The sequence below is a fragment of the Panthera tigris genome, chromosome B2 (genome assembly GCF_018350195.1).
Source record: "Panthera tigris isolate Pti1 chromosome B2, P.tigris_Pti1_mat1.1, whole genome shotgun sequence".
NCBI classification, from domain to species: Eukaryota; Metazoa; Chordata; class Mammalia; order Carnivora; family Felidae; genus Panthera; species Panthera tigris.
This window is the reverse complement of record NC_056664.1, coordinates 148682120-148699394: the sequence shown is the minus strand read 5'-3', so window position 1 is coordinate 148699394 and position 17275 is coordinate 148682120. Positions and strand designations below refer to the sequence as shown.

General features: G+C 54.9%; 1 protein-coding gene across 5 annotated transcripts in view; it reads right to left on the bottom strand.

Moving 5' to 3' along the window:
• Window positions 1-6899: 6899 nt before the first annotated feature.
• CCR6 (C-C motif chemokine receptor 6) overlaps window positions 6900-17275 on the bottom strand; it is a 28424-nt gene continuing 18048 nt past the window's right edge. For 4 of the 5 annotated variants that reach the window (XM_042987527.1, XM_042987529.1, XM_042987528.1 and 1 more), the window contains exons 2-3: window positions 8936-9041; window positions 6900-8837 (exon numbers count right to left, since the gene is read on the bottom strand). In XM_042987527.1, coding sequence (XP_042843461.1) covers window positions 7716-8837; window positions 8936-8944 — 1131 coding nt within the window. In that variant the 5' untranslated portion in view covers window positions 8945-9041 and the 3' untranslated portion in view covers window positions 6900-7715. The remainder of the gene's footprint in view (window positions 8838-8935; window positions 9042-17275) is intronic. The other variant, XM_042987531.1, reaches the window with a different exon arrangement.

The following is a 17275-nucleotide window of genomic DNA, read 5'->3' as shown; positions in this document are numbered from 1 at the left end:
CTGCTGCCCCCCATTCCCATGTGTCAGAGCAGCGACTTCGGTGACACCTGTCAGTGCGATTTTCAGGTTTACTTTGTCACTCTGTTCCTGCGGCTGTCACCTGCAGCCCCCACTGACGTCTCCTTCACGTTCTTCAGACTTTCACCCAGGCTCTGTCCCTTCCTCGTCCAAGCGCCCTCCTGTCCCTGGAGCCCCTCATTCCTCCCAACACACGCGGCACCTGACCCCCGACTCTCCTACTCAGTCTTCCTTTACCGGCTTGAGGACATTCCAAAGCCCCCAAAGCTCGTCTTTTGGTTTTTGTGTCACGTCAAAAACCTCACGGTACAGGGGGCCCTGGGTGGCTCAGTCGGTTGAGCGTCCGACTTCGGCTCAGGTCGTGATCTCGAGGTTCGTGGGTTCGAGCCCCACGTCGGGCTCTGTGCTGACGGCTCGGAGCCCAGAACCTGCTTCAGATTCTGTGTCTCCCTCTCTCTCTGCCCCTCCCCTGCTCTCTCTCTCTCTCTCTCAAAACTAAATAAACATTGGGGCACCTGGGTGGCTCAGTCGGTTGAACGTCCGACTTCGGCTCAGGTCATGATCCTGTGGTCCCTGAGTTTGAGCCCCGCGACGGGCTCTGTGCGGACAGCTCAGAGCCTGGAGCCTGCTCGGGATTCTGTGTCTCCCTCTCTCTCTGCCCCTCCCCTGCGCTCTCTCTCTCTCTCTGTCTCTCTCTCTTAAAAATAAATAAATATTTAAAAAAAATTTTTTTTAATTTAAAAATGATGTAGTGACATTCACCGGAAGCCATGGTGACTTGGGAGGTCACATCACTTGAAAACCACATTCCCAACCTGACATGTAAGGGGCCTGGGGGGCGATGGAAAGGAACAGGGTCATTAGCAGAGAGGGAGACAGAGCCTGCCAGCCTCAGTGGGGGGAGACGGCAGGGGAGACGCCCACTGCCACCCAGACCGCGGCTCAGCACGGCCCAGGGGGCGTCCCAGGCCCCCCTCCCGGTCCTGCCCACGCCCCCTCCAGACCCCCTGGAGTGGCTGATCGTGGTGACCGTCCACAGCCTAGAGAAGCATCAGGAGCTGGAGCCGCCCGGTGAGCCGCTGGGCTGAGGGTCTCCTTCCGCGTCAGATCCTGACAGAGTCCTCAACACCCAGGGTGGGCGCGCAGGGCGTGAGCGTCCCGGGAGAGGGGCGGGAAGCCAAACCCGTCACCTCCCAGCAGGACCCACATCGGACCTACAGAGAGGGCTCCGAGTTTGCTTCTCCGCGACACGTGTCCTTTAATGCACATCCGCCTTCTGCTTGTTATTATTAACCACGGCTCAAAACTCAGGGGGTCGGGCACGGCGGGGCCCACGGGGGGCCGTGGCCGGGGGCAGCGATGGGCGCAGGCTGGGGGGAACAGGGAGAGAGGCACTCAGATCAATGATCGACCCGCTGCAGACGCCTGGGCCGTCTTTGCGGAAGGTGACCGGCCTCCCCGTGATGGCATCCCCTCGGGGCTCCCCCTCCGCAGGGGGCGGAGAGTGTGGAGGAGTGAGTGGGAGGACGGCGCGGCCTGCAGCGGGAAGCATCGTGTGCAGGAGGAGGTCGGCCAGGCCCAGGCCGGGCCCTGCTCGGAGGGGCCAGCCCTGTAATGGTAACGGCAAAAGGCAGGCTGGCTCAAACCCGATTTCTCGTTCCCGTGGGAGCACCCGGGAGCGGCCCGGCCAGCGGGACGCGGGTCACCCGGCATGACGGGCACACAGGTACCCAGCATCTCCGGCTAGAACAGAGTCACCGGGCGGAAGGCGGTAGGCGTGTGGTGTCTGTGCCACAGTGACGGAAGGCCTAGGGCCCACCCGGAAGTCCAAGGCGAAGGGCGGCCAGCTGATGACCTGGCTGTCGAGGTCCCGCGCGTTTCCACGGTGGGGCCCCAGAGCCCCGGCTCCCGGATCCTGTGGCGGCCGCTGCGTGGCCCTCTCCGGGTGACTGAGGCCCGGCTCCGGCTCCGTTGAGAGGCTCTTCCCAAAGGTGAGGCCCGGCTCCTGGCTTTTCCCCCGGTGCCACCGGCGAGGGGTCTGCAGAGGGGACGACCCACCACGCCCCGGGCCTTTACGGCACAGACCGGAAGCATAAGGACTCTCCCCGCGTGCTGACTCGCCCCAGTGCCACCCTCCTGCCCTGTCGTCCTAATAATTCGAGGAAAATGAACCAGGTCGACCCAGAAGTTAGAAAGCTAAGGAAATGAGTATTTAATTTTAGAATCTGAGAATTTGTTTCTGGTGAGAAGGAGACTATATCTCTTCTTTAAAAAAAAAAAAAATCTATTCTTTTTTTTTTTTTAATTTTTTTTTTTACGTTTTTATTTATTTTTGAAACAGAGAGAGACAGAGCATGGACGGGGGAGGGGCAGAGAGAGAGGGAGACACAGAATCGGAAGCAGGCTCCAGGCTCTGAGCCATCAGCCCAGAGCCCGACGCGGGGCTCGAACTCACGGACCGTGAGATCGTGACCTGAGCCGAAGTCGGCCGCTTAACCGACTGAGCCACCCAGGCGCCCCAAAAATCTATTCTTTATGACTTCAGGAGACCCTAAAAACTGTCCTCGAATATATACTTTAAAGGGTGTATAGATACTGTATTTTCTAGATCATTAATAAAATACATACACATTCATAAACACATATGCATAGACCGTGACCTGAAAACCAAAATGTACGTACTCACGTGGAAAAAAATTAAAATAAAGAGCCAATCTACTGTTATGTGACTATGAAAGGCAACTTAAAAATGAATTGAGCCATGCTGCCATCGGATTCAAACTCAATAGTTACTATAACGAGTTTATAGCAGTTTCTGGAGGAAATGGTAAAAGATCCCATTCGTTTTGTACGTTTGGTTTCTCTCTGTGAAACAGATTTTTTCGTTGCAAATACATGGTCTCCTACGAAAACTACCAACTCTGAAGGCATCTAGTTTATTTTTGTTTCTCTCCGCTCAAAAGGTGGAACTAACTAACCATCTGGAATCTCCTCTTTCATTACATGCCCCTTTCCCGTCAGAGCCAGTATTTCAGTTCCTGGATCCGTCATCGCCCATTCGGTTACTGTTCCTTTTGTTTAGTTTCCAAATCAGGAAGTATAGCCCCGGTTTCTTAAAGCTTTGCATTCCGGTAACATACTTCCTGCGGCGGAAGCAAGCAAGGGGAGAACGTTCCCTGGAGAGCCTCCTTCCCGGTCCCCACCTTGTTTCCAGCATCATCCCAGCACAACACAAAACGAAAGCATTACGTAGCAAGCGCCGAGACGTGTGCTACGTAACAGGAGTTAGTAAGGCACGACACGAGATCAAATCCCGGGATGGAGTAACAGAATACAGAGCACAAGCAGAAAACGCGCCACGCTGAACTCAGAAGCCTCGGAGTGCAAGCAGAGTACACGTTTTTAGGCGGTTCCTTTTTTTCCACTTCGAATATTTGTTTTTGAGCCTAACCCCCCCACCCCCCAAGAGCCCCGGGGCACGCCCGCCACATTGCCGGCAACCCCGGCGACCGTGCGGGGGCGCTGAGCGCCGGCGCGTCCGCGAGCCCGCGCGGACCTGCGCGCGCCGCCTGCGGCCACCAGGGGGCGGCAGCGCCCCGCCGGGGAGCCGGCCGCAGCCCCGCGGGGTCTCCCGGAGCGTTTGCCCGCCGGGCGGGGGAGGGGCCCGGCCTGTGGCCCCTGCGGTGGGGGTGGGGCCTCCCCCCCGCGGCTGCACCTGCTCCCGCGTCACGTGAGCGGTACCGCTGTCCTTCCCGTCCCTGAAGTTCGGGTTGCCGGCGCCCCTTCTCCCGTCGCACACAGCAGCGGAACCGCTGTGTGTGCCCTGCCTTTACAGGTGTGTGGACGCGACTCGTGGGCAGCCGGCGGGGGACTTCTCCCCGGCTTTTTTCCCCTGCTCGTAACCCCACGGCGAAGGTAAGGCCAAGGAAGAAGCGACTGCCACCACTTGAAGGGCATCCCGTTAAAGAAAAGGCCGCGTGCTTTCCCCTTTTCCCCTTTCCGGTGGCCGGGATGGAGACGTGACGGAGGGAGCTGGGGCGGCTCCCCTGCACCAAGAGGACCGCCTGGGCTTGAGGGCGGCGGCGGCGCCCTACTGGTCATCGTGGATCGGCTCCGTGGACTCAAAACAACAGAGAAGTCAGCCCAGGGGTCAGCTTGCCTCTAGCTCCCTTATGGATTTACCGAAATGACACTACGAGACAAATTATTATATCAGCCGATGCAAGCCGGGGAGGAGCGTGAGACTGCGCGCTGGCAGTGGGCTGCGGTGTTGCAGGTGCGCGCACCGAGCCGAGAAATGCGAAAACAAGTCGCGGCGGGTGGTTCCGAGCTGCGCACGCTGCCGCCCCCCGCCGGTGGAAAATCTCTGAGCACAAACACCGCCCGTGCCAGGTTCCCTGTAGGGCAAGGCGCAGAGTGTCGGGCTCCATCACAGGCGCTGGACTCGGTGGGGTATGACAGTCCACAGAGTTAACAGTAGACGTGGGACATCGTGGGACATCGTGGGACATCGTGGGACATCGTGGGACATCGTGGCTCTTCCCAGCGTTGCGAGGGAGGAGGTGAGGGCTCCCGGAACGGGGCCACGACAGCGGAGGCCACCCGAGCTCGGCCGCGGGAGCGCCCTGCGTGTGCACCGGGGCGGGCACAACCGGGCCCCCCGGCACCCCCTTCCGCGGCCACGCTGCGTCCCCCGCCCCCCCAAGAGGGCGCTGTCCACCCCCAGTACAGAGGAGCTGGAGGGCGGCCTGGGGAGGCTGGGACCCACCGGCCTCTGGAACCCTGGGGCTGAGGCTCTCCGCGCCAGTGTTGCGAGGGGGTGGGGGGGTGCGGGTGCTCAGTTACCGCACTGCTTAGGCGAAGGGCGTGGCCTGACCCCAGGCAGCCGCCCCTTCCCACCTTCGTTCCGTGGGGATGTGCGTCTGAAAACCTGAAATAGGAGCGGGTATTTGCAACACAGCTTGTCAGGAAGGAGGAGACTCCCCGGGAAAGAATTCTCGAGTGTGTGACGTTAACCAGAGTGTGAAACGTTGCTCTGCCTTCAGAAAACGGGTTGTTAGGAGCTGACTTGTGGCCCCAAATTCACCTGGTGGAGTCCTCACCTTCGGTTCCTCGGATGTGACCGAATTTGGAGACAGGGCCTTACAGAGGTGAGTAAGGCAAGGTGAGGGCCTGTGGGTGGGCCCTGACCCAACGTGACCGGGTCACACACAGGGAGCAGGTGGTTGTCTACACGGCCAGGAGAAAGGCCGCCAGAGAAACCGACCCTGCCCACGCCTGGATCTCAGACATCCAGCCTCCGGGACCGTGAGGCAGTAGAGGTCCGCCACGGCGGCTGCGGGGTCGGTGCCGTTTTATTCCAGCACCTTCCGAAACTAACGCGCGATTCGCACGCACGCTGTATTCCTTAGACCAGGTTCTCTGTTCCTACACCTCCGCAGTGCCTGGAATTGGCACACGTTATCAGAAATCTTCCAAGGATTTGAAAATACTCTACTTTTCCGGCCTCCTTTTAAAACTAGCCTATCTGTCCGGAAGCAAATAACGACGCTGTCTGCAAGGTGATGCTTCCCTGCCCACGGTGTCCCCTTTGTCGAGATTTATGGGTAGCGAAATCTCACTTGTCTGGAAATAAGTGCTCAGGATCGCCTCAACTACTCTGGAACAGGAACCAAGAGAACTTGTCTTCTGGCCGTACAAGGAGTTGTGCTTGCATATAAATGCGCACGCGTGCGTATGTAATCAACGTAAGCACATGTATACGACTAACTTATGAACAACACACGGGCAAATCCTAAGTCGTTGCCCCTGGGAAGACAGTTCTTGCAAGAACAGATAGGTGATTCCCCAGCCGTCGTAGAGTCGCGTTCGCCAAGGCGCGGAGGGTGGCTTAATGTCAGACACACGTAAGGTCCAGCCAGAGCCTGCGATGGGAGCGGATTTGGGGAAACCAATGAAAAGAAGACACCGGGACCGTTAAAGAACAAACCAGAGCCACCTAATATGGGAGCGGATCCGTGTAGCTCTGGGTCCCCTGAGGGCGGCAGTGCATTTTGGCACTGAACACTTATGGGTGTGCCCAAGGCAGCAAGAAACGATATGTAATGAAATAAAGTATGTGTCATATTTTAGAAACGTTTTTATTCATTATGGCTGAAATTGTAAACGGGCTAATGCATAAAGAAGTAAGCTTCACTTATCTGAAAAATTATACACAAGAACTTATTCCGGCTGTGCCCGGCAGACACGGCGCTTCTGTGCCAGCCGGGGACACACGCCGAGCTGCGGAGACCCGCTCGGCGCATCGGCCGTCCTGAGAGGGGCATCTGAGTAATGTCCCCGTGCTTTGATTTCTGGAGTCGAACGCTGACAGGTTCCAAGGAGGTGGGACCTCTGAACACCACAGTCTCCCAAGTCAGAACACCGATTCTGGAAGACGAGTCCTACTTCCCGTGCAAAACAGTTTTCTTTTGCAAAGCCAAAACTATCTGTAAACATACAGACATTGGATCCTAAGCTATGACTTCGAATTTCATAGAAAGATGCGGTTGAAGCTTGCAAGAACAGTAGAAAGTTTCAAATAACACGTGAGTCAAGATTAAACACGTCAGGGTCTTTGTAACAATGCCTGCATTTTTGTAATATTCGTCCTTCTTCCACTCACGTTCATATATTTACAAAGCACTTTCAAAACTTGCGGTCTAGGAACTTTGTCTGCAAAGTTGAGGAGCGCTGTTAAAGTCTGGTTCCATGACTGGGGCGCCTGGGCGGCTCAGTCGGTTACGCGTCCAACTCTTGGTTTCAGCTCAGGTCATGATCTCACAGTTCGCGGGATCGAGCCCCGCGTCAGGCTCTGCACTGAGTGTGGAGCCTGGTTAAGATTCTCTCTCTCTCTCTCTCTCTCTCTCTCTCTCTCTCTCTCCCTCCCTCCCTGTTCGCCACCAGCGTGAAGCGCTTCCTACCCACATCCCCCCGTGTGTGTGCCGCTTCTGACCCGCTGTGGACGCGCAGCAAAAGTTGTCTGTATACTGTCTCAGGAAGCTGCCTTGCTACATTCTAAAACTCAGATTTAAACACCTAACACTCCCGACTGTACTCCAACCCCCAATTTCGCTACGCTTTGTGTAACAAGTATTTATTAAGCCCCTCCGTGTGCTGAAAGCGTGCCGATGGCATGCGTCTTTGTGGAACTCTGTCGAACAGATTTTTGGAGGAGAATTGTCGTATCTGCAGTGACCGTTCTCCCAGGGAAATAAAGCAAACGTCTGCTTTCCCGACGGCGCGTGGCGACCCGCTCTCTCCCGTCCGCCAGGCCGCTTCTGCAGCCCGGGGAACGCGTTTCAGCGTCTGCCTGTGCTGCCTTGTGTGAGGCTCTCGTGTGACGTTCTCTGCTTCCATCTCGCGAACCCCGCGCGTGTGTGCTGTGACCAGGAGACACCGTGCTCTAGGGGCGGTTCCACGCCTGCTTCCGAAAACGTCCACGTCTGTCAAGAGTCCTCTCTGCTCCGGGGAACGCCAGCCGTGGGGAGCCCCGGGGGGCTCGGGGCTGCGGGGAAGAAAAGTGGGGACACGCCACGCGGGGGCCCCGGCCGCCCCGTCGGGATGAGACCCCCGCGGCCGGTCCCACGGGGGGACGGGGTCCCGGTCCAAGTGCACGTTCCCCGAGCCGCCGGGGGGGGGCCGTGGCCCCGGGCCGGTCACATGGTGAAGGACGACGCGTTGTCGTTGTCCACGGTCTCGCTGTTCTGCCTGGAGGTGAAGGCCTCCGAGTGCAGCCTGGAGCAGGAGAAGCCCGACGCCTTCTGCTTCCTCCGCACACACCACAGGTCCTTCACGATCTTCAGGAAGTAGCTCCGAAACTTCTGGCCGATGAAGGCGTAGAGCACGGGGTTGAGACAGCAGTGCAGGAAGGCCAGGACCTCGGTGACGTTCTGGCTGTAGCCCAGCAGCCTGGCGCCCTGGCAGGAGCGGTTCATCCTGCCCAGCTGCGCGGCCGTCACCAGGAGCACCATGTTGTGGGGGATCTGGCAAGCCAGGAACACCAGCACCACCGCGATGATCACGCGGATGGCCTTGTGCCGCTTGGAGTTCTGAGCCTGCACCAGGGTCTTGACGATGAACATGTAGCAAAAGATCATAAACACCAGCGGGATGAAGAAGCCAAAGAGGAGCTGGAGCCCCAGCATCAGCAGCTTCCACTTGATGGGGTCCGAGACCGCCTGGTACCGGGGCTCGCACACGTGGCTGCCGTGCACGTCGTACTTCTGGTTGAACGTGAACGTCCAGCCGGAGATGAGGACGGAAGCCACCCAGACCACGAAGCAGATGGCCCTGCGGTGCGCCAGCGTCCTGGACCGCAGCCTGAAGGACTTGGTGGCCTGGACGATGGCAATGTAGCGGTCCATGCTGACGCAGGTCAGGAGCAGCATCCCGCAGTTGAAGTTGATGGCATAGATGCCCTTCATCAGCTTGCACGTGGCGTTGCTGAAGATCCACTCGCCGGTGGCGTGGCTGACGGCCCAGAACGGGAGGGTGAGGACAAAGAGTATGTCGGCGATGGCCATGTTCAAGAGGTACACGTCTGTCATAGACTTGGCTTTCTTGTAGAAAGCAAAGGTGACCACCACCAAAACATTGCCCAGGAGGCCAAAGACGCAGATCAGGGAGTAAGCGATCGGCACAAACAGCCCAGAGAACGTTCTGACCTCCTGCAGGGAGCACAGTAACGTGCTGTCATCAATTGAGTAATCCGAGCTATTATTACCCGACCCAAAGTAATCCTCAGTCAGACCGAAGACGTCGCTGATGTTCATCGGTTCCTGGAAGGCGAACAGAGGTAGAGTTAGCTGCAGTGTGATTTCCGAGGAGCCCCGGCTGACCGAAACGGTACCCCCGCCAAAGGAGACTAGACGCTCACCCCGCTCATCGCGCTCTTGTTTGCGGCGGAAAATACGGGCCTGGTACGGAAGGGGGTGGGCGTCCAGCCCCTCCGGCTTGCCAGCGGAGACAGTAGAGAAGTGAGTCTAAGGAGGAAAGAAAGCAAGATACACTGTAGTTGAGACAGAAATGTTCCCAGGGAGCCGGAGAATCGCGTTACCAGCATTCCGTCTCACGAGGACCCAGAGCGTGTGCGGCATGCTGGCTTACGTGAAAATATCCATTCGGGGGGGAGCGCCTGGGGGGCTCAGGGAAGCATCAGACTCTGGGCTTCAGCTCAGGTCATGATCTCACGGTCCGCGTGTTCGAGCCCTGTATCGGCTCCGTGCGCCCGCTTGGGATTCTCTGTCTCCTTCTCTCTCTACCCCTCCCCCGCTCTCTCTCTCCCAAAATAAACACATCAACTTAAAATGTTTTATTCTAGAGAGAGAGTGTGAGCAGGGTGGGTGCAGAGAGAGGCGGGGGGTGGGGGAGCGGCGGGGACAGAGGATCCGAAGTGGGTTCTGCACTGACAGCAGGGATCCCGATGCGGGGCTTGAACTCACAAACCCTGAGATCGCGACTTGAGCTGAAGTTGGATGCTCAACCAGCCGAGCCACCAAGGCGCCCCCCCCCAAAATATTTGTTTCAAAATATTCATTTAGAACAGGGGTCCACAACCTCTTTCTGTAAAGGACCAGATGGTAAATATTTTCCCTCTGCAGGTCATATAGTCTCTGTCCCAACTACTCAGACCTGTCCCGGTGGCGTGAACGCAACCATAAACAATTTCACAAATGAATGCGCTTGAGTCCATGGGGCGTCATTTGTCAATCCCCGATCTACAGCGTAAAGCAGGGTGATAGCAGCAAAACCACAGATTCTGACCTACACAGAAATCTTGGTGCAAAAGTCAATTTAATTACGTTCAATAAGATTCCATTGAACAACATCCACAGAAGTATACGTGTGTCTACAATACTTAGAATTTACAGTCTTTGCCTGCAACTAGTTGACAGAATCATTCGGTGTTTTTCATCCTGCTGGGGATGTGAGAATCTCCCGTAGAATTTTTTTTTTAAAGTCTAAACGTGACAGTCATTCTCAAGATACACTGAGTAAGATTCCCAGGCTCGAAAGGCAGGAGGGACGTACATATGCTTCTTAAAAGTCACGGCTGTTGCAGCCAACAACCACTAACCTGCAGGGGCAGCGACATCCTAATCGTCAGAAACCAGACCGCGGGGAGGAAGGTCAAAGCCAAGAGGGGCAGTGCCCGGGGCCCGGCTCAAGAAATTCGCCGGAATACGAGTGAGTGCGGAGCTGGAATCTCAGAGGGAAGGGCTCTGACCACTGGCGTTTGAAACAAACTCAAACAGGAAGGGACGGAGAATTCTCTGACCCTCACATCCAACCATTCTCTGTTACTGAGTGTGACCGTCCTGATATATCATCTGTCCCTCCCCGTCCCCAATAAGTTCCCTGGCCCAGGATGCTGATAATCGTGTCAAATGTGTCTTCATCCTCCTCCTCCACCCTACCCCCCCCCCCGCCCCGCCCCAGGTGCACCGGCAGGGAATCTATCACCTACACAGTCAGTACCCATACCTGACATTCTGGGAGGAAGTCAGGATAACACAAAACTCGCCCTCGCCCTGAAGGATTTTCTGAGCCTACTTGTCATATCGCCGGATTCTCATCGTGCTGCTTACACAGTCATGGATGGGGCGGCCCCCAGCCCGTTCCTTCCCTGATGCCTGGAGCTGTCACTTGGGGAGTCTTTGCCGCCTCCCAGCCGCTTCCCTGGACGTGCCACTAGGGGGAGGCGTGGGTCACCTGGGCACATCTGCAGTCACCCCCAGCATACATTCTCGGGGCTTTAGGGCATGGAGAACCACAAAGTAAAGCCTTTGTGTGTGAGAGAATAGGAGGGGGTGGATATAGCAACAGATCATCAGGTGAACCATATCAATCAAGCGTGACCACAAGATTAACGGTTCCAGCCAGGAGGGATTAACAGAAACCGAATGCACCCTACGGCATTCAACAACCAGAAAACCCTGTAAAGTATGTCCAATAACAGTTTTCAGACATCGGTGTCGCAGGGTTATGGTCCCTGACGAGAAGAGAGCGGGCAGAGAGTGCTACGGCCCCGAGCTCTGTGAAGCCCCAACTTACACAGAAGCAGTTTCCAAGTGCAGGGCGTGGGGGCTACCTGACCCGGGAACGGCCACCCCGCCGAGGACGCAGGGATCGGAGTCCTGGGAGGCCAAGGCAGCTATGCTTTGCGAGACAAAATATGGGGGAGGAGGGAGCCACACACAGAAAAATAAGGACAGCGGCAGAGACGTGTCCTTGAGAGGAAGCAAGGCAAGACTGATCCCAGAAAGGAGACACAGAGAAATCCTTGGAATCCTCGCGGGCTAGGAATGGTTCTCTCCCGCAGGAAGAGTAGCGGCACCTTCTAAGTCCCAGATCATGGGACAGCATCCTCGGAACAATACCGTGTTCGGAGGAATGCCACTCAAATAAACCTACCTTAAACGCTGCTCTGGTCCTGCCATAACAAAAGAAAGTCTCGGATGAGATCCATCTGATCCCAGCAATAGAACTACTTTCCAGAACAAAAACCTGCGATAAAATCCAGCCTTCGACCATGTGAAGTTCATGTCAGGCACCCAAACAGAAATCTCTAGACCACCGTAGGCTGAATGTCTGTGTCTCCCTGAAAGACGCTAAAGCCCAATCCCAAGGTGGTGGCATCTATAGGTGGGGCCTCCCCTCGTGTGGGATTAGTGTTCTCAGAAGAAGAGACACATGACAGCCTTCTTGCTCTCTGTCTGCTCTCCCCCACGTGAAGGCGACAAGAAGACTGAACCAGGAGGGGGTCCTCCCTAGACATGGGCCTGCTGGCACCCGAATCTTGGACTTCCCAGCCTCCCCGACTGTAGCAATAAATGTATGCTGTTCAAGCCACCCTGTGGTAACCTGTCACAGCCACTAACAGACTATAATGCGGACATTTGAGGAAACAGGAAAATATGACCCATAATCTATATGAACAAACAGAAAAATAACAGAGATGATAGAAAAAACTGCTCTGTAGCAATTACAAATACATTTCAAATGCTCAGAAAGGTAGAGGAAAGCATAAATACAGCGGAGAAAATGACAAAAGATACAAAAAAGACCCAAATCAATGTTCTGTAGATGAAATATATAATATGTAAAAAAAAAAACAAAACAAAACAAAAAAACACTAATGAGGATTAACATACACAGATCAGTTGTAATTCTCTGCCCTAGCAATATTTGGAACATTTGGCCATTGAAACTGGAAAAAAAATCACAATGACATCAAAAACATGAAATAAAATACTTACGACTACATCTTTGAAATCGACACGAGATTTCCATACTGAAAACTATACGACGTTGCTGACAGAAAGTAAGATCTAAACGAAAGGAGAGTTGTATTGGGTTCAGGATTAGACAGCTCGATATTAGGGTGTCAGTTCTCTCCAAACTGATCTACAGATACAACACAGTCCAAATCAAAATTGTGGCAGGACTCCTGAAGAAACCAACAAGCCAATTCCAAAATTTATATAGAAATCCAAGGGATTTAGAAGAGCCAAAGCAGTTTTGAAAAAGAGGACAGAATCGTAAGATTCATACTATCTGATTGCAAGACTTCCTACGAAGCTACAGGTGTCGTGACAGCACCCTGTTGGTAGCAGGACAGACACACTAATCAATGGAAGAGAATGGAGTCCAGAAATAGACTGCACGTCAACGGACAACTGATTCAATAGGGAAAACGCAATCTTGGCAATAAATGGTATTGGAACAACTGGATGTTCATGCATAAGAAGTTGATCCTGGGGCACCTAGGTGGCTCAGTCAGTTGAGTGTCCGACTTCAGCTCAGGTCATGATCTCCGGGTTCGTGAGTTCGAGCCCCGCGTCGGGCTCTGTGCTGACAGCTTGGAGCCTGGAGCCTGCTTCCGATTCTGTGTCTCCTGGGGCACCTGATGGCTCAGTCGGTGGAGCATCCGACTTCGACTCAGGTCATAATCTCACGGTCCATGAGTTCGAGCCCCACGTCAGGCTCTGTGCTGACAGCTCGGAGCCTGGAGCCTGCTTCTGATTCTGTGCCTCCCTCTCTCTCTGTCTGCCCCAACCCACTCACATTCTGTCTCTGTCTCTCTCAAAAGTAAATAAGCATTAAAAAAAAAAAAAAAGGAAGTTGATCCTTACTTTGACCTCCTGCTACAAACAAAAAGATAACTCAGAATGAATTATAGATTTAATGCGAGTGCCCAAACCATGAAACATCTGAGGAAAACAGAAGAGAAAATCTTTGTGCCCTGGGGAATGGTAGAGATTTCTTATCTAAATTGCAAAAGGCATGAAGGGAAAACACACACACACACACACACACACACACACAAATAACTTTTGATAAATTGATCAGAATTTAAAGCTTCTGCTTTTTGAAAAATGCTTCAGAAAATTAAACACAGACCACAGAATGGAGAAAAAATTTGTAACCTTAAATCTGATCATGGATTGTATCCAGAAGATACAAAGAACTCTTAAAATTCGGTGTCAGGAGAACACAACTGAACAAGAAACAGGCAAAAAGTCTGAAGTCAGTTCACCAAAGGACATACACGGACGGCAATTACGCACAAGGAAAGATGTTCGAGGCGATTGATCATCCGGGAAACGCAAATTAAAACTGCGCTGAGACGCCGCTCCCCACCGGAAGCTGGTAGCTGAAAGAGCGAGCAGACAAGACAGAAGGTGCGGGTGACGATGTGCCCTCCAAGCGCTCACGCTCTGGTGGCGGGACGCAAACCCCCACGGCCACGGGGAGAAAAGAGGGTCGTGGTTCCATACGAAGTAAACACGCACTTACCGCATGAACCAGCAGCCGACGCTCGCGTGCTTCGCCCAAGAAAATGAAAGGCCAGCGCTTGAAAGTCTACGGCACGTTCACACTCATCGCTAGAAAGTGGAAAGAACCGAAGCTCCCATCTGCCGCTGAACGGAACAGCGCATCGTGCTGTCCCCGGGTGATAAAGCAGTGCCCGGCAGCAAGAAGGAACGGACCACAGATACGGGCTCCAACACGGGCCAATCGCAAAAGCCTCCCACTGGGTGAAGAATCCAGACATGTAATACCAGCTACCACATTATTCCATTTATGTGAAGCTTTAGAAAAAGCAAACACGACGGCAGTGGGAATCAGATCGGCGACTGTCATGGGTCAGCGTTGGCTGAGGGGGCACAGGGACCCTGTCCTGGTGATGCAAACGTTCCCCATCAGGACGGTGACGTCGGCGTGCCTTGTCACAATGTATCGCATCACATAGTTCAAATCGGTGACCTCAATGCTAAGTAAACTCTGCCCTGACGAGGCTAGTAAAATACCTTGAGACAACAGGTGCCATAGGTCAGGGTCCTCACAGAGGACTCAGGGGGTTGTGGCAGGTTCGCAAGGAAGGACCTGGGAAAGAAGGGGTACAGGTGAGTGGGAGGGGGCTGGGGACAGGGCAGCGTGTGAGCCGTAGCACGGGGGCCACAGGGCTACTGCGGGGAACGGCAGGAAACGCTCAGAGGGAACAGAGCCGGCGTGGTGACGGAGACGATGGACCACGTGCCAATCCGAGGGGCCCAGGGAGATGGGGTCATGTGGGGGGGGGGGGTTACACGGTGACATTCAGATCACATGGAGGCTGGGAGGCTGACAAGGGAGCCGTGGAAAGGCCGGGAGGGACATCCCCACCTGCCGTGTGCTCAGTGCCCAGCCGGACCCCCACACTGTGACATAGCATGTTTCCCGAATTCAAATGTAATTGAGCTCAGCAACTGTTCAGGAACCATCTGTTGAGGACGACTCTGTAGGTACAGAGACCAGTCACGCACCAGCTCCAGCTCCAGGAAGCTGTCGGGTGAACAGACCGTTGGGAACCTGCGTGGGACCCTGGAAGGTCCAGAAGAAGAACAGGTGACCGGCTCTTGGCGAAGAGAAGGCTGGGGCCAGAGACGCTCCGTGGTGAGGTCAGCCCAGCAGCCGGGGGGCGGGGCGGGGGTGGCGCTCGCGCCTGCTCGGAAGGCACAGCCTGCAAATCTGGATGATGGTGAAGGTAACGCGGTTGTGGTTAAGCAGGAATCCGTGTTCTCGATAAAAAGTGTCGTCAAGTTCACGTGGATGCCAGTCACTTGCCATGCCTGGAAATGATTCAGCCTGCGCCGGGCCACCATTTTCACCACAGATATCACGTGAGTTGGTTTCAGGAAACCGTGTTGGTGACAGATTGGCGTCTGTGCAGCCACATCACGCAGAGAAGGTGTTTTGCTCACGTATCTCGCTCACCTCCAATCTTGAGCAGCAAGATCGCCTCTTTGGAGACACAAGTTCTGGATTTCGTTGTTGTCATTACACAGACCGGGGTGGTAGAGACACGGAGACGTTTTTGAAGACCTGTGTCCCTGAACCAGAGGTGGCAGGTACTGTGTGTTGGCCGCCAGTGGTTGACAGGAGCGGCCGGCGTTATCACCAAATCTGATCATTCTTTGCCGAGCCGACGAACCCACAGTTGGGAGACTTCGGGACACGGGAGTCCCGCCCGACCTTGTTTTTAAAGCTCATCTCTCTCTCTCTCTCTCTCTCTCACGTCCTCACCATCGCCACCATTCCTGCCAGACCTTCCTTATTTCGAAGTCACTAGATCACATGTAAGTGCATCGGCCCCAACTGATTCCCAAAATGTAATCAGCTTAGCTTTGAAATGGAAGTGTTTCCTAAGTCGCTGCCTCTCAGACTGACGGGAATACAGGCATGCCTACAAAACCAGTTGGTTTTAAGAGAATCTGTGGGACAGACGGTTCTAAATTGCCCTTGGGAGGAAGTTTTGAGGCCTCGGGCAGAAATCATGATGACGCACTTAGAAATATTGTGCTACTCAATCTGGTTTTGCAGGTAAGACTGTCCTTCCCTGGTGTGCAGCCGCCTCGAGTGAAGCGTTGAGCGTTGCTTCCGAGGTGACTCACTGTCACCACCTGCCTGGGTGTCAGCCCCTCAGAGGCTTCGCACCCCGCCGGGCCCGCCGTGGCATCGCACCGAGTGAGACGCGAGAAGCACGGCGTCCTCCTCCGCTGACCGACGCCCGTGGAGTCCCAGCAGAGGACAGACCGTGTAGGAGCTCTCAAAACTCATGTGCGGGGAGAGAAGGTAAACACCTCCTGTGGGGTCAAACGTCTGGCGAGGATGCCCGGCAGGGCGCTGAAGCGTGTTAGCGAGGATGCCGGGGGTGGGTGCTCAGTCAGAGACGCCCGGCTGGCACTCCACGCCTGGCTGTCATGGCCACGAACCTGCAGATCAGGCATTGCAGACGTCATAAATCTACGATTAAATCTGAAATTTGCAGGGGCGCCCGGGTGGCTCCGTAGGTTAAGCGTCCGATTCTCGAGCTTCATGATGTCACCGGCCGTGAGTCCAAGCCCCGCTGTGGGGCTCCCCACTGTGGGAGCCCCCGCTGTGGGCTGTGGGCTGACGGCGTGGAGCCTGCTTGGGGTTCCGTTCCTCCCTCTCTCTCTGCCTCTTTCTCTCTCTCTCAAAATAAATAAACGTGTAAAGAATCTGAAATTGATAAGTAACAAAGACGTGGGAGTACGATCTGGGTGGAGGACGGTTCGGTGGCTCACTAGTAGGGTGACCGCCTGGGCAAAGACCCCAACTGGCCCCGTGTTGGGCCCTGTCCTCAACCCTGTGCTGCCCGTCATTTTTATCAATGTCAGGCACAAAAAGAGAGGAGGCAGGCTCATCACGTCTGAGGTGACCGGACGCCTGAAAATATAATCATTATGTTGGGTGAATCAGTGTGAAAAAACTCCGGACAGAATCAAACAATGAGGCAAATCCAATATGGCGAAATTCCGTGGCGAAAGTAGGAGGTGTTGCAACATGGGTTCGAAGGCTGCAACTCGCAGGTGCAATCACACGGAAAGTGTGGCAGCAGGATACATTTTAAGAGATTTATATGATATTTCACGGAGAGACGACTGAATCCATGCAGAGGGAACAACACCAGTCAGCCTGCTGGCCAGCCACCTAACATAAGCTTCCTTTCACCCACATCGTATCCCCCTTCCTCGATCACGTATTGCTTGCACACTCACTAACACCCCCACACACACACTGTACTGACAGACAAGGTGGTCAGCAGGACCCATGACCCCGCCCCGAGCCACGTCCGCGCCCGAATCCCCGGAAACTGCGCGCGCGTGCCCTCCTGCGGCAAAAGGGGCTTTGCGGATGGGACCAAGCGTTA